We start from the raw sequence: 26,176 nt of genomic DNA, 5'->3' as shown, positions 1-26,176 counted from the left end.
CTGTTTAGGGCCACAGCTAAGTCATCTGTGTGTCACCAGCATATTCACCTAGCATAAGTTCTAGGCTGGTATGTAACAGATATTCAGTAAATCTCATTCCCAAACCCTGACGTTGGTGCCCTCTTTTCCCTCTTACCCAATTTATATGTCATGATTCATCATAATTATGCTCTTGCAAACTGCTTATCTCTCTCAACTCTCTCTATCTCTGAAAGTTCCCCTGGCAAAAATCTAGCCATAGTAATAGTCAAATGTCCACCGTCTCGGTACCTCCACCCAAACATCTGAGTGTTGCTTGCCCAGCATCTTGCTATAAATAAATGATCACTAAATTCAACTGTCATCACAATGACCCTATTATACTTCTCTAAAATGTCCACTTTTCCCCTCTCCAAAACTATTTTAGGTATTTCTCATCTCACTTCAAAATTCTAAATCCCTCTGCTTCATTGAGCACAAAGAATTAATCAGAAAAAACTTCCTCATCTTCTTACCACCAAAACTATTAACCTGACTGCATGTGGCCCCAAACTCTGTGCCTGCCCTTGAGTTATGATGGATTAAGTTTCAAACCCTATTTGAGTGCTCTGGATCCCAGTTTCACTATCCTTCTCAAGGACTTTGTTTCTGTCATCCGACAAAAATCTTCTGATGTCACCTATTCAAAAAAATAAAAACTTCCCTGTACCCCATATTGCCCTCCAGTTACTGTGTCATTTCTCTGCTCTACTTCACAGCAAAATTTTTTTTTCCTTTAACTTTGTATTCAGACATAATTTCAGTCTCACAGAAAAGATTCTAGAATAATGCAAAGAATTCCCCTATACCCTTCACTTGTCCCCCATGTGGTAACATTTTACATTTGCTTTGCCCTTTTCTCCCACTCTCTCCATATATACATATAATATATATGAGACATATAGATAGATATGGAAACCCTGGTGGCACAGTGGTTAAGTGCTACGGCTGCTAACCAAGAGGTCGGCAGTTCGAATCCGCCAGGCGCTCCTTGGAAACTCTATCGGGCAGTTCTACTCTGTCCTGTAGGGTCGCTATGAGTCGGAATCGACTCAATGGCAGTGGGTATAGATAGATATACACACATACATATTTTTTAACCATTTGAGAATAAGTTGCAGATGTAATGCCACTCTACCCTAAAGAATTCAGTGAATACTCCATAAAAACAAGGACATGCCAATTGGCATAATAAAAACTATTAAGAAAACATTCTGTATACCATTTCGGAGAGTGGCATCTGGGGTCTTAAACGCTAGCAAGCAGCCATCTAAGATGCAGCAATTGGTCTCAACCCACCTGGAGCAAAGGAGAAGGAAGAACACCAAAGATACAAGGTAAGTATGAGCCCAAGAGTCAGAATGGGCCACATAAATCAAAGACTGCGTCAGCCTGAGACCAGAAAAACTAGATGGTGCCCACCTACAACCAATGACTGCCAGGACAGGGAGCACAACAGAGAATCCTGAAGGAGCAGGAGAACAGTGGGATGCAGACCCCAGATTCTAGTAAGAAAACCAGACTTAATGATCTGACTGAGACCAGAGGGATCCTGGAGGTCATGGTCCCCAGACCTTCTGTTTGCCTAAGACAGGAACTATTCTCGAAGCCAACTCTTCAGACAGGGATTGGACTACACTACAAGACAGCAAATGATACTGGTGAGGAGTGAGCTTCTTGGATCAAGTAGACACATGGGACTATGTGGGCAGGTCCTGTCTGGAAGGGAGATATGAAGGCCGAGGGGGACAGAAGCTGGCTGAATGGACGCGGAAACACAGGGTGGAGAGAAGGAATGTGCTGTCTCATTAGGGGGAGAGCAACTAGGAATATATAGCAAGGTGTATATAAGGTTTTGTATGAGAGACTAACTTGATTTGTAAACTTTGACTTAAAGCACAGTGAAAATTTAAAAAAAAAGAGGACATGCCTTGTCACTGAACTGTACATGTGAAGATTGTTGAAATGGCAAATGTTTTGATACTTGTGTACTTACCACAGTAAAAATAAAGAAAAAAAAAGGACGAACTACAATACAGTTAGCAAAATCAGGGAATTAACATTGATATAATGTTACAGACCTTATTCACATTTCATCAATGTCCCAAAAATGTCCTTTAGCAGAAGAAAATTCTAGTTCATGCATTGCTTTACATTGTCATGTCACTTTAGTCTCTTTAAAAAAACCATTGCTGTTTAGTTAATTCTGACTCATAGAGACCCTGTAGGACAGAGTAGAACTGCCTCATAGGGTTTCCAAGGTAGTAAGTATTTACACAAGCAGACTGTAACATCTTTCTCCCATGAAGCAGCTGATAGGTTCGAACCTCTAGCATTTCAGTTAGCAGCCAAGGGCTTAACCACTGTACCACCACGACTCTTTCGTCTCCTTTAATCCTGTTTTCTTTGTATATCGGGGTATTGACAGATTTGAAGAGTACAATGTCCCTTGACATAGGTTTATCTGATGTTTCCTCCAATTAGATTCAGTTTATATACTTCTAGCAAGAATACCACAGATACGATGCTGTGTTCTTCCCAGTACAGCATATCGAGAGGCACATGCTGTACATTTCTCTCAGTACTAGTGATGTTGACTCTGATCACTTGGTTAAGGTGTTATCTGTTAGGTTTCCCCATTATAAAGATACCCTTTTTCCCTTTATAATTGAGTATCTTCTGGGGAGATTTATTTCACTAATTGTAATATACACACAACACATACAATATTTTATCACATTCTACATGTACACTTCAGTGACATTGATTACACTCTTCAAATTGTGCAACCATTTTCGATCTCTTTTTCCAAATTATCCCACTACCATTAACATACATTCAGTGCATTAAGTTCATACTGTAGTCTTCGGAAGGAAGTTACTATTTGCAGCCCTTGCTTAAGGAGTAGGGAATTAAGCTCCACCTCCTTGAGGGTGGCATATCTACATAAATTATTTGGAATTCTGCACAGGAGATTTGTCTGTTCTATCCCATTCATTCATTCGTTTATCAGTATGGACTCATGGGTATTTATCTTATATTTTGGGTAATAATTTAATACTATTTTATCTTTTGATCAAGCTGTTCCAGCTTTGGCTATTGAGAACGCTTTCAGTAGTCTCCTGTGTTCCTTTGACATATCTCCATTATTGTGAATTTTTTGTTTTTTGAACATGTCCTTACTTTCTAGCACTCCAAGATGTTCTAGCACTACTACAGGCTTATCTTACATATTTCCTGCCTAGTCCTAGAGTCAGCATTTTGGGTTTTTTTAAACTGGATTCTGTGATACTGCTTGTTGGTTTTTTGCTTTGTTTTGTTTTAAACCTAGAGTAGCCTGAGATTTTTTAACATGAGTCTGTTTTCATCAAGATATTTCAACAATGGTCTGTTTGCTTTGTGACTCTCCAGCTATCCTGAATATTTTTTTATCGAAGATACGATTGTTTTGAGTTACAACCAAGATTCTTATCAGGTGACTAAAGTAACAGCACATATTTTTAACCTGATTTTTATCATATTGGAAACCCTGGTGGCATAATGCTACGGCTGCTAACCAAAGGGTCAGCAGTTTGAATCTGCCAGGCGCTCCTTGGAAACTCTATGGGGCAGTTCTACTCTGTCCTATAGGGTCGCTATGAGTCGCAGCTGACTTGACGGCACTCGGTTTGGTGTTTTTGGTTTTATCATATTGTCAGGAAATGAACTGGTTCCAAACGTGAATTTTTCAGACGCTTAAAGCTTTCACTTTTCATTTGTCCATTCTTTCCTTCCCTCAGGGAATATGTTTGTTTGTTTTTGCTTTTTAGCATTATGTTTTTTATTGTGGTAAAAATATGTATACACTAAAACATTTGTCATTTCAACTTTTTTTACATGTACGATTCAGCGGCATTAAGTATGTTCACTATGTTGTACAACCATCAGCACTAGCCATTTCCAAATGTTTTCATCACCCTTAACAGACTCAATGTCCTTTAAGCAGTAACTACCCCGTTCCCCTTCCCACCTGCCCCTTATAACCACTGATAAACTTTGGTCTCTCTGCATTTGCCTATTTAGATATTTTATATAAGTGGAATCATATAGTATTTGCCCTTTTGTGTCTGATATATTTCACTTAGCATGAATGTGTTCAACAGGGAGCATATTTTAAGCACCTACCATGTGCTAGGCACTGTGCTGCATGCTCAGGACCCAGAGATAAGACACAGCTTTGTTACTTGAGTATTCCACAGTCTAGTGGGGACGTCGTTGTACTTCAGCTGGTAAGTGCTATGATAAAGGTGAACTCAAGATGCAGTAGGAGCCAAGAGTGGATGGAGATCAAGGAAGACTTCATGGTGTTTTAGAGGATGAATATTAAATAGCCAGATGAAATGGAAGGGAGTGAGTGAGGCAGAGAGATTAAGGACAAGGATGTACAACAATTTACAACAGGGTCCCCAACTTACACCAGGGTTCTGTTCCATTGTCAGTCAATTCTGATGTAAGTCGAATACTTCTTTTTTTTTTTAGTTTTCGTTAGCATTGCCTTTTATTATCAATATGTGTATAAATCTGATATTTATTTGTCTTTGGGGGCTGGGAACATTACATAATAAACGTCTGCAAGTGAATATCTGAGAATGATAACATCAGCAAATTGTGAGCTGCAACATTGTATGTAGTATATATTACTAATGATAAGATGTCCAAAGAAAAAAGATGGTCGTTAGTGTGATTCATCGTAACTCAAATACCTTGTAAGTCAGGAACTACCTGTATTATACAAAATGAGTAGCATGTAACTGAAAGAGTATGGCACTCTCGAGGTACTGTAAGGACTTCAGTGCGACTGGAGCATAAAATAAGATGGAGGCAGTGGTGAGAGTTAGGCCAAGGACCCATTATGAAGGACCTCGTATGCCATTATTATGTTTACATTTTGGGGGCACTGTTGGAGAGTTTTCAGGTAGGGGATCAATCATTTTGACAGAACTGTGGAGAATGAGAGTAGCAGGGAAAATAGGTGAAGGATCCCATTTCAAAATCAAAGCTAGACATGAGGACAGTGGTAACAGAGATGAAGTTGGGGGTGGGGTGTATTGGGAGGATATAAAGGAAAGTAGAATTAAAGAACTTTATCAACAGATGGATGTGGGGATTAAAAGAGAGGAGTCAAGAATGACTATCAGGCTTCTGCCTTGTTCATTGGGGATGGATGAGGGGGCAATTTACTGTGATAGAAAATTCAAGAAGAGAAACAGATTGGAGTTGTGGGAAGCTGATGAAATCAGATACAGATTGTTGAATTTGAGCTAAAATATGTCATTGATTTCTGTGTTTTTTAAGCTGCTGTTTTTCAGAGTTCTTTCTAAAAATCCCATAAGAAAATCTTAATTTTTCTTCCAAACACTGGTTTATTCACTCAATAGCAAGAAGTTTAAGATACTGCCAATTCAAACTATTCATTAATACTGTATACAAGATACTGTGGTAAGTTCTAAAGAGTGGGTAATGATTGAAGTAATGAATAAAACTGACCTTATCTACATGGTCCTGACAGTATGTCCAGAAATAGCTATAGTATAATTAAAACCACAGTTTGTTACTTACTGAAAGGACACTTGTGTCTGCTTTCCAAGTATTTTGTGGATTAACAGTTCAGTAATTGATCACTTGCAAAGGAATAGTACATGTGAGGATTAAGACCCAGGGTATCATACTCTTGAGTACTCAAAAAATAAATAAAAATAAACTGTGGTGGGAAATTAGTCATATAGAAATTTCTCAAATAAAAAATGTATTCCTCTGGCTCGATTCTTATTGCCGTTGTACCACAGCCCAACTTTAGCTGACGAGCCAATGCTTATAAAAAATTTCTCTTCCATTTCCTGGCAGAGCTTAGCTGGCAGTATCTGTTATCTCTGGTAGAAATCACAGTGGTACAGTACGTTTACACAGCACAATAGTCTCACCAGTTCCATTTGCTGTGCAAATAACTCCATAAATGTAATTTTGGCTTACTTGTCATTTTACGCAAACATTTTTGCCCAACTTCGGTGTCACTGTGACATTAATAGCAGTTATTGTCTGTAATATTACTAAATGGTTCAGGTACCTTAAAAAGTTCCTAGTGACTAGGCTATAACTTAGTCTCTAGTTAAAACTAACCAGTATTCTCATGAAATATTTCAGCATTTCCATAAAGTTGATAGCAAGTGATATCAACCCGTTTTTGCAGATGAAAAAATTGAAATAGTGATTTAGATGGATCACCTCGGTCCTCCTTGTCCCATAATATTTTCCCTCTGTATGCTATTTCCAGAATAATATTCTATTTCCAGAATAATATAGTTCAAAATAAAACAAGCAAATTCAACTGTCAGATAACAAGTCCATATAATCCCTTAGTCACAGAGACAGTTCCAGAAGGAGATAGAAGACATCCAAAACACAATATTGTAATTTTTACAAAATAAGAGACAGAAAAATGACTGGCAAACAGTCCAAGAGGCCCCTAGACAATAATAAAAATAAAAAAATAGCCTCCCTTAATTGGGGCGAATTCAGTAAGATAGTCATCCTTAGGTTTAACATCCACTGAGATACAAAACAAAATAAGAAACACAGTTCATACCTTAACTGGATGAATGACAGAAAAGCAGGATTCTCCTACAGTTGTTTTGTTATAGCTTCATAGCAGTAGTGACTAGAAGAAACTTCTGGATAGGCTGTAAAGTGGTTTTCCAGCTTCTTTTATAGACTCATACTACAGGGAATTCATTGACCTCCTAAACACACTCATGCTCATAACAATTCCTGAGAAAAATGGTAACTTTTAATAAGGGACTGATGAAAAAAAGATTTAATAAATTTCCTTAGTAACTTATTCATGTCAGAAGTTTTAAGTATAAACCAGTTTTAACATTAAGACCAATCTCTATCCAAACAAGCTCCTGACCAACATTCTTAAAACTATCCATAGACTAGTCAGATATTATTAGGTTGTGGAATTTTTTTGCCTTTTATATTCTGGGAATCCAGGCTGTTAAACATTTTTAGTGAGGTTCTGAAGATAACACTAACCATGCTTCACATTGTCAGGTAACCTCTAGGAAATGCCTTATAGAACTCAGATTTAAAATTAATGTGTACAGGGTCGCTATGAGTCGGAATCGACTCAATGACAATGAGTTTGGTTTTGGTTTGGCTCTTATAACTGTGGCCTTTGTGAAATCTAACAACCACCAAAAATCTGTCTTCCATAACTGATCCATACCTTTACTAAATGACATTACGTTAAATTTGTCAAATTCAGTCTTCAGTACCTAATTTAGAACTATAGATCTATATAAGAAACATGAAGGAAATTATGGAACTGAATTTCCAATACAGGCAGCCACTAGCCACACATGGCTATTTAAATTGAAATTTAATTTAAGTAAAATTGAATAAAATTTAAAATTCACTCCTCAGTTCACTAGCCACATTTAAAGTACTTGATAGCCAAATGTAGCTAGTGGCCACTGTTGTGCACAGCGCCGATGTAGAATATTTCCGTCATTGCAGAAAGTTTAATTTGACGATGCTATCTATAAAATACTGATTCAGAATGCATTTAAATTGATAATGACTTATACATTTATATAAAAATGTCCATATAATGGCTTCTCAAGAGGAAAGGCAACCAGATTGTTTATAAATTAAAACTAATTTCTTTTCCTTGTGCCAGAAAGGTGCTTTTAAACTTCTATAGCCTGCTTTCTTCCCTAAAATTCCTACCCTAAAAAAAAAAAAAAAAAATTACAAATGCGGAACTTCTAAAGGCTACAGAGGAAACCCTGGTGGCATAGTGGTGAAGTGCAACGGCTGCTAACCCCAGGTGCTCCTTGGAAACTCGATGGGGCAGTTCTACTCTGTCCTATAGGGTCGTTATGAGTCGGAATCGACTTGAGGGCACTGTGTTTGGTTTTGGTTTGTAAAGGCTACAGATGCAGAATTGAGGATAGAACTATTTCAGAATTCTAAGATATGGAAAAATGATTTATGAAGGTACTATATAAAGAGAAAATTTTCAAGTATGACTTCTTAATTTCTCCACCTCCAACTTCTCCACCCCCCTCTACATATTTTGCTCATTAGCTTCTTCCCCACAAGGTGTTGACTTAAATGTTATTTATATGTATACACCTACTCCTCACTTATTGACTACCTTGTTTTCTGCCATTTTGCATTTACAACAATAGTAAAAAATCTACTATCCAACTATTTTGCACATTAACAATGTATGTCTGGCAGTAATGAACACTGAGGTGAGAGGCAAGAGTAACACTGACTGCGACGGTTAAGGTTATGTGTCAGTTTAGCTTGCCATTATTCTCAGTGGTTTGGCAGTTATGTAATGATATAATTTGGCAGTTATGTAATGATGTAGTCACTCTCCATTTTGTGATCTGATATGGTCATTCTCCATTTTCGAATAATACTGATTTTCATATAATGACCTCGTCTTTGCAGCCTAATATGTTGATACATGAGGAGCAGGTATTTGTGTGTGTAAGTATGTATGTATATATTTATGTATGTGTGTGTGTATATATATATGTGTGTATGTGTCTTAGTCATCTAGTGCTGCTATAACAGAAATACCACAAATGGATGGCTTTAACGAAGAGAAGTTTATTCTCTCACAGTCCAGTAGGCTTGAAGTCCAAATTCAGGGCACCGGCTCCAGGGGAAGCCTTTCTCTTTCTGTCGGCTCTGGGGGAAGGTCCTTGTCATCAGTCTTCCTTTGGTCTGGGGAACCTCTGCTGCCAGCAATGCTTTCTTGGTGTTATCAGGCCCCCCATGTCTCTCTGCTTGCTTCTCTCTCTTATAGCTCAAAAGAGATTGGATTAAGACACTATCTGATCTTGTACATCTCATCAATATAACTGCCACTAATCCATCTCATTATATTATAGTGATAGGATTTACAGCACATACAGAAATCACATCACATGACAGAATGGTAGACAATCATGCAATACAATACAGTGGTAGACAATCATGGCCTAGCCAAACTGACAGATATTTTGGGGGGACACAATTCAGTCCATGACAATATGTTTTTTGTTTTGTTTTTTTGCATCTAAGGACATGAATCTGCTGGCTTATGATTGTAGTTTCTTGGTAGACAAACACTAATCCGTAGCCATTTTTATGTGTCATTACCTTGAGGTAAAGCCTTTAAGTGTCACTTATATATACCCCCATATTTTTCAACTTTATTATATAAGAAAATTAATTTTCTTTGTTCTTAAAGAAATATAGTCACCTGTCCATTAGCAAGAATAATAAAAATATTTTTTCTTCCTGTTAGTTTTTTTCAAAAGCAGACCTTTCTGATAAATTCTGTTTTTATAAAACTTGCGTCCAAGGGTGGAGACAGGGAGGGTTTAAGACGAATCTTGTGCCAAAAAGTAAGGAATACTCAGAAAACTGATGGGGGTATAGTCAAAAGGAGACAGTCAAAAGATGTTACCACTGGCCAAATCTGGGGCAATTTGAGCATCAAAATAAGTACAGTAGCAAATTAAAAATTGTTGAAAAAAATAAGAACCCATGAGTCCATACTGATGATGGATGGATGGGTGGAAAAGAAAGGAAAACTCTTCCTTACAGTAGAAAGCTGACTGATAAATGTAGAGGGAATGGTGCAGTTGGAAAGTCACTATTTTGCAACTGCCACAATACAGATTGGTTTATGCAAGAATTGTAAATGAATACTAAATGTAGGGGGATAAATTTTGATGAGGAACAGGGTGTTTTTTGTGGTCTTAGTGTCTCTCCACATATTGCTTCTTACTTTCAAGGGGAAAATAGTAATGATAAAATGAAAAAACGGTGAGGGGCAGATGGGCCTCTGGATGTGATATCCTGAGAAGGATTTAGTGTCATTTATGTCATATTCATATGTAAGTGGTATACGTAACCTGAATTTAATCATGAGGAGACATCAGACAAAACCAAAATGAAGGATAGTCTTTTTTTTTTTTTTGAAGTAGCCTGTATTTTTACAAAATGCCGATGTTACAAAAGACCAGAGGTGGGCTGCTAAAGGATAATGGTCTGAGGGAGCTAAGGAACTATTCCAGATTAAAGAAAACTAAAGAGACATGGCAGCTAAATGCAATGTGTGATCTGGTACTGTATCTTGGACTAGAAGGGAAAAATACTAAAAAGGACATAATTGAAATAATTGCCAATGGAATATGTATAATAGATTACATAAAGTATTGTGTTGATATTAAATTTCCTGAATTGGTAACTATATTTTGGTTATATTAGAGAGTGTCTTTGTTCTTAGGAAATACACAGTGAAGTGTTAAGGAGTAAACTGCAATTTATTCTCAAAAGTTTCAAGTACTTAAGTGTGTGGGGATGTGTGTCTGTGTGTAATGAGAGAAAGAAGATAATAACTCAGATGTTGTTGTGTGCTATCAAGATGGTTCTGACTTATAGCGACCCTGTAGGACAGAGGAGAACTGCCCCATAGGGTTTCCAGGGAACATCTGGTGAATTTGAACTGCTGGCCTTTTGGTTAGTAGCCAAGCTCTTAACTACTGTACCACCAGGGCTCCAAACTCAAATATAGCACAGTGTTAATAGTTGGTGAATTTGAGGAAAGGAGTTCTCTATTAAGTTCTTGCAGCTTTTCTGTAAATTTGAAATTGTTTTCAAATAAAAATTTGAAAATCAAATTGTTTGATGTTTTCTAGCTCTTTCTAAGGCACAAAATGACGTGATGACAATGAAGATGCAATCAGAGAGACTTTCAAAAGAATACGATCGACTCCTGAAGGAACATGCAGAACTTCAGGTAGGTGACAGACCTTCACTTTTCGGGCTTAAATCTCTTGAAGTATTAATTACCTAAGTCAACTATCTGGCATATTTGCCCTTCCCAAATCAAGAACGATGTACTTAATCCTGGCTTTGTTAAGTGATCAAAGAAGCCAGATAACTAGATAAGCTTTGCATGGAAATACAAGATAATCATAGCGTTAAAAATTGTTGAGAGGAGGCAGGGCCAAGATGGCGCAATAGCCAAACGGCAATCCCTCTTACAACAAAGATCCAAAAAAACAAGCGAAACTATTATATTTACGACAAGCTAGGAACGCTGAACATCAAAGGCAAACTTAGAAAATGGACTTAGTGGCAGGGGGAGGGAGAGACGGTTCAGAACTGGAGAGGAGTTGCCGGATGTGAACCACCGGGATCCCCCAGACACCATTACCAGGAGCAGCCGCGGTGGGCTGGTAGTAGCGTTTGGCTGCAGTTTCCTCAGGGAAAGCAGCCAGCTGTACAGCCTACTCACACCTCCGGAACCAGAGAAGAACGGCGCTCTTGGCAAAAGCTAAGTACTCACATATATTTTACCGTGCCCCCTGCTCCCAAGCCAGCTTCAGCAGCTGTTGAGTTCCCTGGGCCTGAGATAGGCCCTGTTAAGCACCGGGAGCCATTCTCCCACCCTTGGAGAAGGAATAAATTTGCACTTGGGGGAAAAGATAATTTGCCAGCTCCGCTAACCTGGGGAGCTCCAGACAGAAGCAGCTCCTGTCCAGCCATAAACGGTCCATGGAGCTTGAATACCTTTCCCCCCTGAATGGACCTCTGTGGGTCTATGTCAGGAGAATAGGCCCTTGTTGGCAGACTACAACTGTTTCAGCTGTGTAGTGGAGAGGTGAGTGTTTGATGGTTGACACCGCTTTGCCTTCACCTACCCCAATCAGGGGCCTAAGGACTGGTGGCTCCACTCAGGTCACCCAGCCACCCGCGACAAGGGCCCAAGGATAAGTGATACCTCCCAGTCCTTCCAACCAAAAGCACTGGGGGCCCATGGTCCATCTGCAGAACACACCCACCTGTACACTCTAGGGAAGAGGGACATGCTTTTCTCAGAGACACTTGGGGGATGATTCTCAGCCCCCTGCCTTGTTCAGAGCGTGACCCCTGCTGTCACCAGATACCAGTACCTACACCAATCACCCCAGCCCCGTTAAGACTGTAGGACAGAGCCTGTACCACACACTTGACGAGCAGCTACCTGGACACCTGGGCTGAATCCATACAATAAAAGTGAATGGACTCCTAGACTGATATACCTGATAACAGGTCTAGCTATCTGGCGACAAGACGTCAGAGCTTCAAAGGCAAAAATAAACTAGCTCACTCAGGCAACCTATTTGGGCATATCAAAACAAAACAAAGCAAGAAGCTAGGATACTGTAAGCAACCACAAAATTAATATAATAACTTATAGATGGCTTGGAGACAACAGTCAATATCAAATCACATAAAGAAAGAGACCATGATCGCTTCAGCAAACTCTCAGAACAAACAATCAAGGGATCTTCTAGATGAAAGTGGCTTCCTGGAATTACTGGATGCAGAATACAAAAGATTAATATACAGAACCCTTCAGGACATCAGGAAGGAGATCAGGCAATATGCAGAACAAGCGAAGGAACACACAGATAAAGAAGTTGAAGAAATTAAAAAGGTTCTTTAAGAACATAAAGAAAAATTTAATAAGCTGCAAGAATCCATTGAGAGACAGCAATCAGAAATTCAGAAGATTAACGATAAAATTACAGAATTAGACAACTCAATAGAAAGTTACAGGAACAGACTTGAGCAAGTGGAAGGCAGAATTGGTGAACTTGAAGATAAAGCACTTGATACCAATATATTTGAAGAAAAATCAGATAAAAGAATTTTAGAAAATGAAGAAACCTTAAGAATCACGTGGGACTCTATCAAGAGAAATAACCTACGAGTGATTGGAGTTCCAGAACACGGAGGAATAACAGAAAATACAGAGAGAATTTTTGAAGATTCGTTGGCAGAAACTTCCCTAATATTGTGAAAGATGAGAAGATATCTATCCAAGATGCCCATCAAACTCCACGTGAGGTAGATTTTAAAAGGCAGTCACCAAGACATATTATAATCAAACTTACCTAAACTAAAGATAGAGAATTTTAAGAGCAGCTGGGGATAAACGAAAAGCCACCTACAAAAGCGAGTCAATAAGAGTAAGCTCGGACTACTCAGTAGAAACCATGCAGGCAAGAAGGCAATGGGATGACTTATATAAGGCATGGAAGGAAGAAAATTGCCAGCCAAGAATCATATATCCAGCAAAACCATCTCTCAAATATGAAGGTGAAATTAGGACATTTGCAGATAAACAGAAGTTTAGGGAATTCGTAAAAACCAAACCAAAACTACAAGAAATACCAAAAGGAGTTCTATGGTTAAAAGATCAATAATATCAGGTATCAACCTAAGACTAGAACACTAGACAGAGCAATCAGATGTCAACCCAGACAGGGAAATCACAAAAATAAATCAAGATAAAAACGCTCAAAACAAGGAAACAGCGATGTTGTTATATAAAAGAAGACAACATTAAAACAATAAAGAGGAACTAAGAAATGTAGTCATAGATCTTTCATATGGAGAGGAAGACAAAGTGATATGAAGAAATAAAAGTTAGGTTTAAACTTAGAAAAATAAGAATAAATATTAAGTTAACCACAAAGCAGACTTAACTATCCTACACATCAAAATAAAATACAAGAAAAAAAAATAGAGACTCAGCAGAAACAAAATCAACAACAACAAATAAAAGGAAAAGGCAATATATGAACTACTCAGCACAAAAAATTAAACGGGAAAAAGAAACTGTCAAAAACACAAAAAATACTACTCATCGATAAAGAACAGTGACAAATCTGTGAAACATTTCATAACATGGAGGAACCTGGAAGGCATTATGCTGAGTGAAATTAGTCAGAGGCAAAAGGACAAATATTGTATAAGACCACTATTATAAGATCTTGAGAAATAGTATAAACTGAGAAGAACACATACTTTTGTGGTTATGAGCGGGGGAGGGTGGGAGAGGGTTATTTACTGATTAGTTAGTAGATAAGAACTATTTTAGGTGAAGGGAAGGACAATACTCAATACACGGAAGGTCAGCTCAACTGGACTGGACCAAAAGCAAAGAAGTTTCCTGGATAAACTGAATGCTTCAAAGGTCAGCAGAGCAAGGGCAGGGGTTTGGGGACCATGGCTTAAGGCAACTTCTAAGTCAATTCGCAAAATAATACTATTATGAAAACATTCTGCATCCCACTTTGAAATGTGGCGTCTGGGGTCTTAAATGCTAACAAGCAGCCATCTAGATGCATCAATGGGTCTCAACCCACCTGGATCAAAGGAGAATGAAGAACAAAGACACCAAGGTCACACGACAACTATGAGCCCAAGAGACAGAAAGGGCCACATGAACCAGAGTCTCACATCATCCTGAGACCAGAAGAACTAGATGGTGCCCGGCCACAACCGATGACTGCCCTGACAGGGAGCAAAACAGAGAACCCCTGAGGGAGCAGGAGATCAGTGGGATGCAGACCCCAGATTCTCATAAAAAGACCAGACTTAATGGTCTGACTGAGACTAGAAGAATCCCAGCGGTCATGGTCCCCAAACCTTCTGTTGGCCCAGGACAGGAACCATTCCCGAAGATAACTCATCAGACATGGAAGGGACTGGACAATGGGTTGGAGAGAGATGCTGATGAAGAGTGAGCTACTTGTATCAGGTGGACACTTGAGACTGTGTTGGCATCTCCTGTCTGGAGGGGAGATAGGAGGGTAGAGAGGGTTAGAAACTGGCAAAATTGTCATGAAAGGATAGACTGGAAGGGCGGACTCATTAGGGGGAGAGTAAGTGGGAGTATGGAGTAAGGTGTATATAAGCTTATGTGTGACAGACTGACTTGATTTGTAAACGTTCACTTAAAGCTCAATAAAAATTATTTTTAAAAAAACACACAAAAAAAATATCAAGATGACAGCACTAAATTCATATCTGTCCATAATTACCCTGAATGTAAATGGGCTAAATGCACCAATAAAGAGACAGCGAGTGGCAGAATGGATTAAAAAACACAATTCCTCTCTATGTTGCCTACAAGAGACACACCTTAGACTTAGAGAAACAAACTAACTAAAACTCAAAGGATGAAAAAAAATATATCAAGCAAACAACAAAGAGCAGGAGTGGCAATATCAATTTCTGACAAAATAGACTCTAAAGTTAAATCCACAACAAAGGATAAGGAAGGACACTATATAATGATTAAAGGGACAATATACCAGCAGGGTATAACCATACTAAATATTTATGTGCCCAGTAACAGGGCTGCAAGATACATAAGACAAACTCTAACAGCATTGAAAAGTGACATAGACAGCCCCACAATAATAGTAGGAGATTTCAACACACCACTTTCGGTGAAGGACAGGACATCTAGAAAGAAACTCATTAAAGACACGGAAGATCTAAATGCCACAATCAACCAACTTGACCTTATAGACATAAACAGAACACTCCACCCAACAGCAACCAAGTATACTTTCTTTTCTAGTGCACATGGAACATTCTCCAGAATAGACCACATATTAGGTCATAAAGCAAGCCTTAGCAGAATCAAGAACATTGAAATATTACAAAGCATCTTCTCTGACCATATAAGGCCGTAAAAGTAGAAATGAATAACAGAAAAAGCAGGGAAAAGAAATCAGACACTTGGAAACCGAACATACCCAGCTCAAAAAAGACTGGGTTGTAGAAGACATTAAGGATGGAATAAAGAAATTCATTGAATCCAATGAGAATGAAAACACTTCTTATCAGAGCTTTTGGGACACAGCAAAAGCAGTGCTCAGAGGTCAGTTTATATCAGTAAATGCACATATCCAGAAAGAAGAAAGGGCCAAAATCAAGATTTATCCCTGCAACTTGAATAAATAGAAAGAGAGCAACAAAAGAAACCCTCAGGCACCAGAAGAAAGCAAATAATAAAAATTAGAGCGGAATTAAATGAAATAGAAAACAGAAAAACAGTTGAAAGAATTAACAAGACCAAAAGCTGGTTCTTTGAAAAAATTAACAGAATTGATAAACCATTGGCCAAACGGACAAAAGAAAAATAGGAGAGGAAGCAAATACCCCGAATAAGAAACGAGATGGGTGATATTACAACAGACCCAACTGAAATTAAAAGAATCAGATTACTTTGAAAAACTGTATTCTAACAAATTTGAAAACCTAGAAGAAATGGATGAATTTCTAGAAACACACTGTCTACCTAAAGTAACATAAACAGAGGTGGAACAACTAAACAGACCCATAACAAAAGAAGAGATTGAAAAGGTAATCAAAAAACTCCCAAGAAAAAAAAGCCCTGGTTCAGACAGCTTCACTGCAGAGTTCTACCAAGCTTTCAGAGAAGACTTAACACCACTACTCCTAAAGGTATTTCAGAGCATAGAGAAGGATGGAATACTCCCAAACTCATTCTATGAAGCCACTATATCCCTGATACCAAAACCAGGTATAGACACCACAAAAAAAAATTACAGACCTATATCCCTTATGAATGTAGATGCAAAAACCCTCAACAAAATTCAACAACATATCAAAAAAATAATTCACCGTGACCAAGTGGGATTCATGCCAGGTATGCAGGGATGGTTCAACATTAGAAAAACAATTAATGTAATCCATCATATAAATAAAGCAAAAGACAAGAATCACATGATTTTATCAATTGATGCAGAAAAGACATCTGACAAAGTTCAGCACCCATTCATGATAAAAACTCTGAGCAAAATAGGAATAGAAGGAAAATTCCTCAACATAATAAAGGGCATTTATACAAAGCCAACAGCCAACATCATCCTAAATGGAGAGAATCTGAAAGCATTCTGCTTGAGATTGAGAACCAGATAAGGATGCCCTTTATCACCACTCATATTCAACATTGTACTGGAGGTCCTAGCCAGGGCAGTTAGGCTAGATAAAGAAATAAAGGGCATCCATATTGGCAAGGAAGAAGTAGAAGTATCTCTGTTTGAAGATGACATGATCTTATACACAGAAAACCCTAAAGAATCCTCAAGAAAACTACTGAAACTAATAGAAGAGTTCAGCAGAGTATCAGGATACAAGATAAACATACAAAAATCAGTTGGATTCCTCTACACCAACAAAAAAACATTGAAGAGGAAATCACCAAATCAATACCACTTACAGTAGCCCCCAAGAAGATAAAATACTTAGGAAAAATCTTACCAGCGATGTAAAAGACCTATATAAAGAAAACTACAAGACACTACTGCAAGAAACGGAAAGAGACCTAAATAAGTGGAAAAACATACTTTGCTCATGGATAGGAAGACTTAACATTGTAAAAATGTCTATTCTACCAAAAGCGATCTGTAGATACAATGCAATTCCAATCCAGATTCCACCAGCATTTTTTAATGAGATGGAGAAACAAATCACATGGAAGGGAAAGAGGCCCAGGATAAGTAAAGCATTACTGGAAAAAGAAGAACAAAGTGGGAGGCCTCACTCTACCTGATTTTAGAACCTATTATACCACCAAAGTAGTCAAAGCAGCCTCGTACTGGTACAAAAGCAGATACATAGACCAATGAAACAGAATTGCGAATCCAGACGTAAATCCATCCACATATGAGCAGCTGATATTTGACAAAGCCCCAAAGTCAATTAAATGGGGAAAAGACAGTCTTTTTAACAAAAGGTGCTGGCATAACTGGATATCCATCTGCAAAAAATGAAACAAGACCCATACCTCATACCATGCACAAAAATGAGCTCAAAATGGATCAAAGACCTAAATATAAAATCTAAAATGATAAATATCATGGAAGAAAATATAGGGACAACGTTAGGAGCCTTAATACATGGTATAAACACGATACAAAACATTACCAACAGTTGCAGAAGAGAAACTAGATAACTGGGAACTCCTAAAAATCAAACACCTATGCTCATCCAAAGAATTCACCAAAAAAGTAAAAATATTTCCTACAGACTGGGAAAAAGTTTTTAGCTATGACATTTCCGATCAGCACCTGAGCTCTAAAATCTACATGATACTACAAAAACTCAACTACAAAAAGGTAAACAACCCAATTAAAAAATGGGCAAAAGATATGAACAGGCACTTCACCAAAGAAGACATTCAGGTAGCTAACAGATACATGAGGAAATGCTCACGATCATTAGCCATTAGAGAAATGCAAATCAAAACTACAATGAGATTCCATCTCACTCCAACAAGGCTAGCATTAATCCAAAAAACACAAAATAATAAATGTTGGAGAGGATGTGGAGGGTCTGGAACACTCACATGCCACTGGTGGGAATGTAAAATGGTACAACCACTTTGGAAATCAATTTGGCGCTTACTTAAAAAGCTAGAAATAGAACTACCATACAGTCCTTGCAATCCCACTCCTTGGAATATATCCTAGAGCAGTAAGAACCTTTACACGAACAGATACATGCACACCCATGTTCATTCCAACACTGTTTAAAATAGCAAAATGATGGAAGCAACCACGGTTCCCATCGATGGATGAATGGATAAATTATGGTATATTCACACAATGGAATACTGTGCATCGATAAAGAGCAATGATGAAACCATGAATCATTTCATAACATGGAGGAATCTGGAAGGCATTATGCTGAGTGAAATTAGTCAGTTGCAAAAGGACAAATAATGTATAAGACCACTATTAAAAGAATTTGAGAAATAATTTAAACAGAGAAGAAAATATTCTTTGATGGTTACAAGAGCGGGGAGGGAGAGAAGTAGGGAGAGAGGTTTTCACTAATCAGGTAGTAGATAAGAACTATTTTAGGTGAACGGAAAGACAACACACAATACAGGACAGGTCAGCACAACTGTACTAAACCAAAAGCAAAAAAGTTTCCTGAATAAACTGAACTCTTTGAAGGCTAGCGTAGCAGGGGTGGGGGTTTGAGAACCATGGTTTCAGGGGACTCTAAGTCAATCGGCATAATAAAATCTCTTAAGAAATCATTCTGCATCCCACTTTGGAGAGAGGCTTCTAGGGTCTTAAATGCTAGCAAGCAACCATCTAAGATGTATCTGTTGGTCTCAACCCACCCGGAACGAAGGAGAAGGAAGAACACCAAAGACACAAGGTAATTATGAGCCCAAGAGACAGAAAGGGCCACATAAACCAGAGACTACATCAGCCAGAGACAAGAAGAGCTAGATGGTACCTGGCTACAACCGATGACTGCCCTGACAGGGAACACAACTGAGAACCCCTGAGGGAGCAGGAGAGTGGTGGGATGCAGACCCCAAATTCTCATAAAAAGACCAGACTTAATGGTCTGACTGAGACTAGAAGGACTCCAGGGTTCACGGTCCCCAGACCTTCTGTTAGCCCAAGACAAGAACCATTCCCAAAGCCAACTCTCCAGACAGGGATTAGACTGGACAATGGGATAGAAAATGATACTGGTGGAGAATGAGCTTCTTGGATCAGTAGACACATGAGACTGTGTTGGCATCTCCTGTCTGGAGGGGAGATGAGAGGGCAGAGGGGGTCAGAAGCTGGCCTAGTGGACACGAGAAGAGAACGGCAGGAAGGAGCATGCTTTCTCTTTCGGGGGAGAGCAATTAGGAGTATATAGCATGGTGTATATAAATTTTTGTATGAGAGACTGACTTGATTCATAAACTTTTACTTAAAGTACAATAAAAATTAAAAAAAAATTGTTGATATGCTAACTTAGAGCATTCCAGTTTTAGTGAAGTTTTAAGCAAAAGAATTGAGCCACAAAATGGCAATATTGAAAAAGGGACTGGTTCTGAAAAAAAAAAAAAAAATTGCTTGGAATGTGTACCATATTCATGCTGAAATGAGCTAAAAATGGAAATCTGACACCACACTACTCTTGTCCTAGTGTTTTAGTCATCTTGAACAAAAGGTATGGCATTCAGATATATGGTTTACCTTTAAAGGTAGTTTGAAGGATAGAAATGAGAAAGAAATGTTTGTTGTTAAAGCCAGTATTTAAAATCTCAGCTCCATTGGCCACAGAGTCAAGCCTCTTCCCCTCCAGTCCAGCAAGAGTCACCTTCATCCACGTTGGGCTCTTTGGCTCCCCTCTGCTCTTTACCTGTCAGCCCCTCACTTGAATTGATTTCCCAGCCACACTTTGACCATACATAGGGAGAAGTGGGAAGGAGCAGGGGGTCCCACTTTCCTGGTGGATGGAGGGAGAAGACCATTCCAAAGGCAGCCTTGACCTTCCTTCCCAGCTCCTCCCAAGGCCGAGACCTCTGCTCTTCTGCTGTTGGGTTAGGCTGATCCTCAGAATTTGGTAGCCCCCATAACTTTCAATCAGGGGTGTTTTTTTTTTTTTTTTTTAGCAATTACAGTTCTACAGTTATTTCACTGTATTAGGGGCCCTAGTCCCAGGACTTTATTTCCCTATGTCTTAATGGTCATTGTATCTCCAGGATCTAGCACTGTGCCTGACGTGAGACAAGTGGGCACTATATGCATAGCCTTTGGAGTCAGACAGACCTGAAATAACTATACCTGGCCTCATACAAACTTTTTGATCCCACGCAGGTTACATCACCCCTCTGGGCCTCATTTTCATCATCTGTAAAATGAGAAGAATAACAATGCCTAGCTCCCTGACTTGTTGGAAGAATTAAATAAAATATATAGGTTGTTCAGCACAGTGCCTGGAAGATAGTAAACTCTAATGAAATGGTAGCTATTGTTCTCATTATCATCATCTTCAGTGTTACTTCCTCTGTAGAAGTTTTTGCTGTAAGAATGACCTATTCCCATTCTGGTCACTTAATCCTTTATTTAGAACCAGTCAAGAAGCAATATAAAGCACATTTGACATTCCCTGTTGCTTGCATGTTAATTTAACCAACTGTAAAAATAGCAAGAAAAAGACAGGGCAACTCAGAGAAAGGTGGATACCCTGTGTGTTCTAGTCCCAGGGCACTGAGGGCTCAGTCATGTGGTCTGAGATCTTCAGCAAGACTGCCCTCTCCCCATCGCTATCTAAAATAGAGATCCTAAAACTGACAGGCTCACCAGTACATGATGAGAATTAGTGACTTCGCGGAATCCTTCAAGATCCACCACAGAAGTGAAGGAGTCACTTCAGAGTCCTCTCACCTAGAAATAAAACAATTTTTTTCTCCTATTTGTCTCAAGCAAGATGAATATCCATGCCAGTGAACTTTGCCAGGGTGCCAGAAATGTTTAGTTCCCTGAATTGGGGAAAGGAGAAGTAGGAATATCCCTTCAATTTCCGGTGACAAGTAGCCATTGCTGAATATCTCCATTGTGGTAACCCAAAAAAAACCCAGTGCCGTCGAGTCTATTCTGACTCATAGCGACCCTACAGGACAGAGTAGAACTGCCCCATAGAGCTTCCAAGGAGCGCCTGGCGGATTCGAACTGCCAACCCTTTGGTTAGCAGCTTGTGGAAACAGCTAATGTTTTTCCTGATCCCTAAAGGATGTATGTAACCATGAGATTCCCTCAACCCATTTCCTTCCCCTAGAAAAGCCACCCTCAACGTACAGCTTATGCATTCTTGGCAAAGGATGTAGAAAGCCTTTAGGAGTAATATGCCAGATGCTACACTGAGAGTTGAGCCTTGCTCACTAGCACATTTAGGTCTTGATCTAATTTCTGCTTATACCCAGGCTATTGAAATAATTTAATGGTGACATTTATTGCGTGTGTGTTCTGGAACAAACTCTTGGTTTCATATGTGTTGTTGTGTTTACTCTCCATAACAACTCAGTAAGTTAAAATATTTTAATATCCCTATTTTGTGAACGAGGAAACTAGGGCCCAGAGATGTTATATAATTTACCCAAAGTCACTGAGCTAGAAAGTGATAGGATTGCAACTGGGATTTAAAGTCAGGAAATCTTTCTCTAGAATCTCCATCACTAACCACTGTGTTCTTTGGCTTACGCTGGTTATTGGACTATGTGCGGTTGAATTCATTCTCCTCCCACCTCTGTTCTACTTTGTGCCTCAGGAAGCTATATTTCCCAGGCTCCCTTGTTCTCTGACTTCTTGACAGGTTCAGCTGTTGGGGAGGCACTAGTAAAACACTGAATGACAAGTGGAGGGAGAAAGCCAGGGGATTTCTCTCTCTGCTTTGGGTGGTACTTCAGCAGCAGCTGCATGTCCTTCATGACTCTAGCTCCTTCCCTCCATGGTCCCAGTTCCCACTGGGCAGAACCACCAAAGTTCCAGCTTTCACCAAGGAATGGTGGTGGCTTTCTGTTGTTGCCAATACCTGAGGTACCTCACTACTGTGTTTGGTGTGTCTACTCTCTCGTCACCTATAAAACCAATTTCCTATTTGAAGGGGGAAAAATACCTCAGCTTCATAGTTTACGAGTTCTGTAACCCTTGGGTGAATCATTTGACATTTGTGCACCTTGGCTTCTTCATTACTCAACTGAGTATTTGAATACCTTCCTCAGGGGGCCTCCTGTGAACATTGAACAGGATTCTATGGGAGAAGGTACTTAAGAAAGGCTTTATACAGCCATAAGGTGTTATTAATTACGTCTTGTTTGGTCACATTTTTTTTTTTTTTTTTTTTTTTTTGCATCCACTTACCTACCCCCTTCCCTTGTCCAGTATGAGAACCTATATAAGATTCTGACATTTTGGTGTCATTAAATGAGAACTATTTTCTTAGATGTGACTCTTACATTTTGATGTTCACCTTCTGAACCTTACTTAAGCGAAACATAGCTGTAGACCATCTGTGGTAAAAAGCTGTGTCCAATTTTCCTTTATGAATTTAACTTCTATTGTCACACCTATCATAGTCATTAAATTATATCTTAAGGTTGTTTGGAAAACTTGTTAGCTTTCTCAATTTTCCACACTTGATGTACTTTAAATGAAATAATCATAAACTATTATTAAAATATTAAGGAAACAAAGGCAGAAGAGGAGAAAGAGATTTCTTTACCGTAAACAAATCTCACTTTGCATTTTTAAAACCTTTTGGATTTCCCCATCTGGCCCCTCTTTCTATTGTAGGCACTAAATAAATATTAGAAAACAGTCACTTCAAAATATATAGTCTTTGCCTTTCCTTATTTGCCCTGGCTCTCTTCTGGGAAAGAAAGAGCAGAACTGACTAGAGGTCATTGGCAGCACAAACCCATCATCATCTGCCAATTTTTAAATTTCATTTTGGAAAGTCACTCTCCACGTAAAGGACTTGCCCGTAATAACAGCTCCATTAAAGCTTTGGTTTTTATCTAACATGGTAAGATACATGTGTATGACATGTGAAAATGGTACCTTATCACTCAGGTCTTCCTAATTGATTCTTAAAATTAATGTTATTCACGTTGCTCTGAAAGCATTAATGTTCAGCCTGAATGAGAGCTAGATGAACTTCCTGTATGTAAGCAATAACCCTGTACAACTTTATTTTAGGAGGTTTTTTTTTTTTTTTCCTGGATAAAGACATTTATTTTCTTAGTCCAAACAATCTTTTTTTTTTTAATTGTGGAAAAGCATGCACAAAATGAAATTCACTGTTTTAACCATTTTGAAGTATACAATCCAGTGGCATTAATCACTCTCACAGTGTTGTGCAATCATCACCATTTGTTTGCAAAACATTTTCATCACCCCAAACAGAAACTCTGCACCCGTTAAACAGTCAAAGTCCCCTTCCGCTGCCCATGGTGACTACTAATCTGCTTTTTGTCTCTCCGCACTTGTCTATTCTAGGTATCTTATAAATGGGATCGTACAATATTTGTCCTTTTGTGTCTGACATATTTCATTTAGCATAATGTTTTGAGGGTTCATCCATATTGTAGCGTATATTAGAACTTCATTTTTTTAATGGCCGAATTGTATGTATATATTGTTTTGTTTATCCATTCTCTGTTGATGGACACTTGAGTTGTTTCTGCTGTTGGCTATTGTGAATAGCATTTCAGTGAACCAAATATCTGTTTGAGTCCCTGTTTTCATTTCTTTTGGGTATATGACTGCTGAGCCATATAGTAATTCTATATTTAAGTTTTTGAAGAACCACCAACTATTTTCCATAGTGGCTGCACAATTTTACATTCCCACCAGCAGTGGACAAAGGTTCTGATTTCTTCACATCCTCACCAACACTTGTTATTTTCCTTTTTAATATATACTCCATCCTAGCAGGTGTGAAGTCGTATCTCAGTGTGGCTAAATGATTTCTTAAGGTTAACTTTCTTTTCCATCTTCCTCCAGGTTTAGATAGTGTATAATAGCCATCTTTATAATGTTGTCAGCAAAGAGTTTGAGAAGCCAGTTCTACTGGCAACTATCTGAAGGACAAAAAAAAAAGACATTGGATTTATTTGGTTTTGGTTTTACTTCCATTCATTCTTCCCTTGCCAAAAATTCTAATTAGGTTTGCAATAGGGGAATTTTAGAAATTTTATTTTCCTGGTGTAACCTGTGAAAGTTATGTTAAGGCAGAGAAATAAGTGAACTTTTCAAGAGTGTTATTATTTTCCCTTCTAGGCATTTTTGTCAAGCAAAACCTACAAATCTTGTAGTTTGTTTGATTTGAGACTTTCTCAATCCATATTTTCACTTTGGGTCCAGGAGATTCTCAGTGCAGGGACTTTTCTTCTTCGTGGTAGTGAGGTCCCTTCTGTCCGCTTCTGGAATTAGCTCATTTTATGCCTAGTGGGATGACAAAACTGACCAATCCCCTCATTAGGGTTCCACACACCTTATTTGCTTGTTCCCACCCATGTACCTTATTTGCATTACTAGCAGGGTGTCCAATACCCTTGGTGGGCCACAGGTACCTTATTTGCATAGTTCTACCCAGTCATTTTGTGGGAATCACAAGACCATAAATGGCACAGTAAAGAGCTTTGTAACACTTGCCGGAGCAGGGCAGAGGCCAGGGCTGAGGGCCAGAAGAGAGAGGCCTGCCTGCAGGTATGTATGGCTGAGAAGAAACAGTCCTGATCGAAGAACTGTATTTTGAGTCGTTCCTGATCCTGAATTGTAACCTGTTAACTTCCCTAATAAACCCCATAACTGTGAGTATGGATGGCCTATGAGTTCTGTGTGGCCATTGCAACAAATTATCGAACCCAGCAGAGAAGTAGAGAGTGCTGTGGGAGGGATGGCTGGTGTCAGAATTGGTAAAGATTGGAGGGTGGAGGTATGTCTGACCTCCACCCCATAGGAATCATCAGCTTTGGACTGTGTTAATCATGATTCTCCACCCCTCTTGTGAAGTTAAAGGTATGACACCGCCACACCATTTTTACAAAAAGAAAAATCCTTGTATTTATGCATGTTTCTCACTCTTTGATATAACTACCTAAGCCATTTTTTTTTTCTTGCAGGATCGTGTAGAAAAAGGCAAGAAAGACCTGTGAACTTTGTGAAAGAAGATTGTGATATACTGTGTCAAGATGATTCATTGGTTGTCATGTTAGCCTCTAAGAAATTTACAGTTCAGTTCAGAAAAATGCACTGTATATGACCAGCCAATAATTCTTTTAACACCACACATAGGCTGTATGGTAATGGCATTGTCACAGTATTTGATGATGTTTCAGATATATTGTAAAGTCTGTATTCCAGCTCTTAAGAAAAATATAAGCATGTTAAATACCGTATTTACATACTGATAGCAACACTGGTATATAGTGGCCGTTTACCAAATAAAAGGAAAAATTCATTAGCCAGTTATTTCCAAAATTAGATTTTTAAGTTGCATGAAACCATTAATAGGCTTGAAAACTTTCATGAGTTTTCAATAATAATAGTAATCTAGTTAGTCAGATGATGATGTTTAACAGTAGAAGTCAGTGTCACCAAGTTTGTTCAGAGATTAAATAAGGATAAATTATTAGAATTAGCCACTGTATTTATAAGGAAGAGTCCAAAAGAGCAAACAGTGAAAATAATGACCTTTGACCTTAGTTGGGTTTTTTTTTCTCATTCTGATGATACTGTGGTTTACTCTTACCAGACAGCTATATTGATAAGTATATTTTTGTTACTGTGCTTCTGCACTTGTTTGTGTTTTGTTGACATTTGTGTTAACACATAATTGGGTAAGCATTCTAACTTCTCAGGTTTAATAGTACGGTTTATGTCTATTTGCATAACTGCCATAGTACTGAACTGAACTTACTTTTACAACAGAGTGG

At 38.6% G+C, this 26,176-nt stretch overlaps 1 protein-coding gene across 2 annotated transcripts in view; it reads left to right on the top strand.

Annotated features, from left to right (window-relative positions):
- LOC100674416 (B cell receptor associated protein 29) overlaps nucleotides 1–25,615 on the top strand; it is a 72,810-nt gene extending 47,195 nt beyond the window's left edge. For both annotated transcript variants that reach the window (XM_010587350.3, XM_064289848.1), the window contains 2 exons: nucleotides 10,764–10,864; nucleotides 25,364–25,615. In XM_010587350.3, coding sequence (XP_010585652.1) covers nucleotides 10,764–10,864; nucleotides 25,364–25,396 — 134 coding nt within the window. In that variant the 3' untranslated portion in view covers nucleotides 25,397–25,615. The remainder of the gene's footprint in view (nucleotides 1–10,763; nucleotides 10,865–25,363) is intronic.
- Nucleotides 25,616–26,176: the final 561 nt, after the last annotated feature.

Source organism: Loxodonta africana, chromosome 8 (genome assembly GCF_030014295.1).
Source record: "Loxodonta africana isolate mLoxAfr1 chromosome 8, mLoxAfr1.hap2, whole genome shotgun sequence".
NCBI classification, from domain to species: Eukaryota; Metazoa; Chordata; class Mammalia; order Proboscidea; family Elephantidae; genus Loxodonta; species Loxodonta africana.
This window is presented reverse-complemented; position numbering and strand designations above follow the sequence as displayed.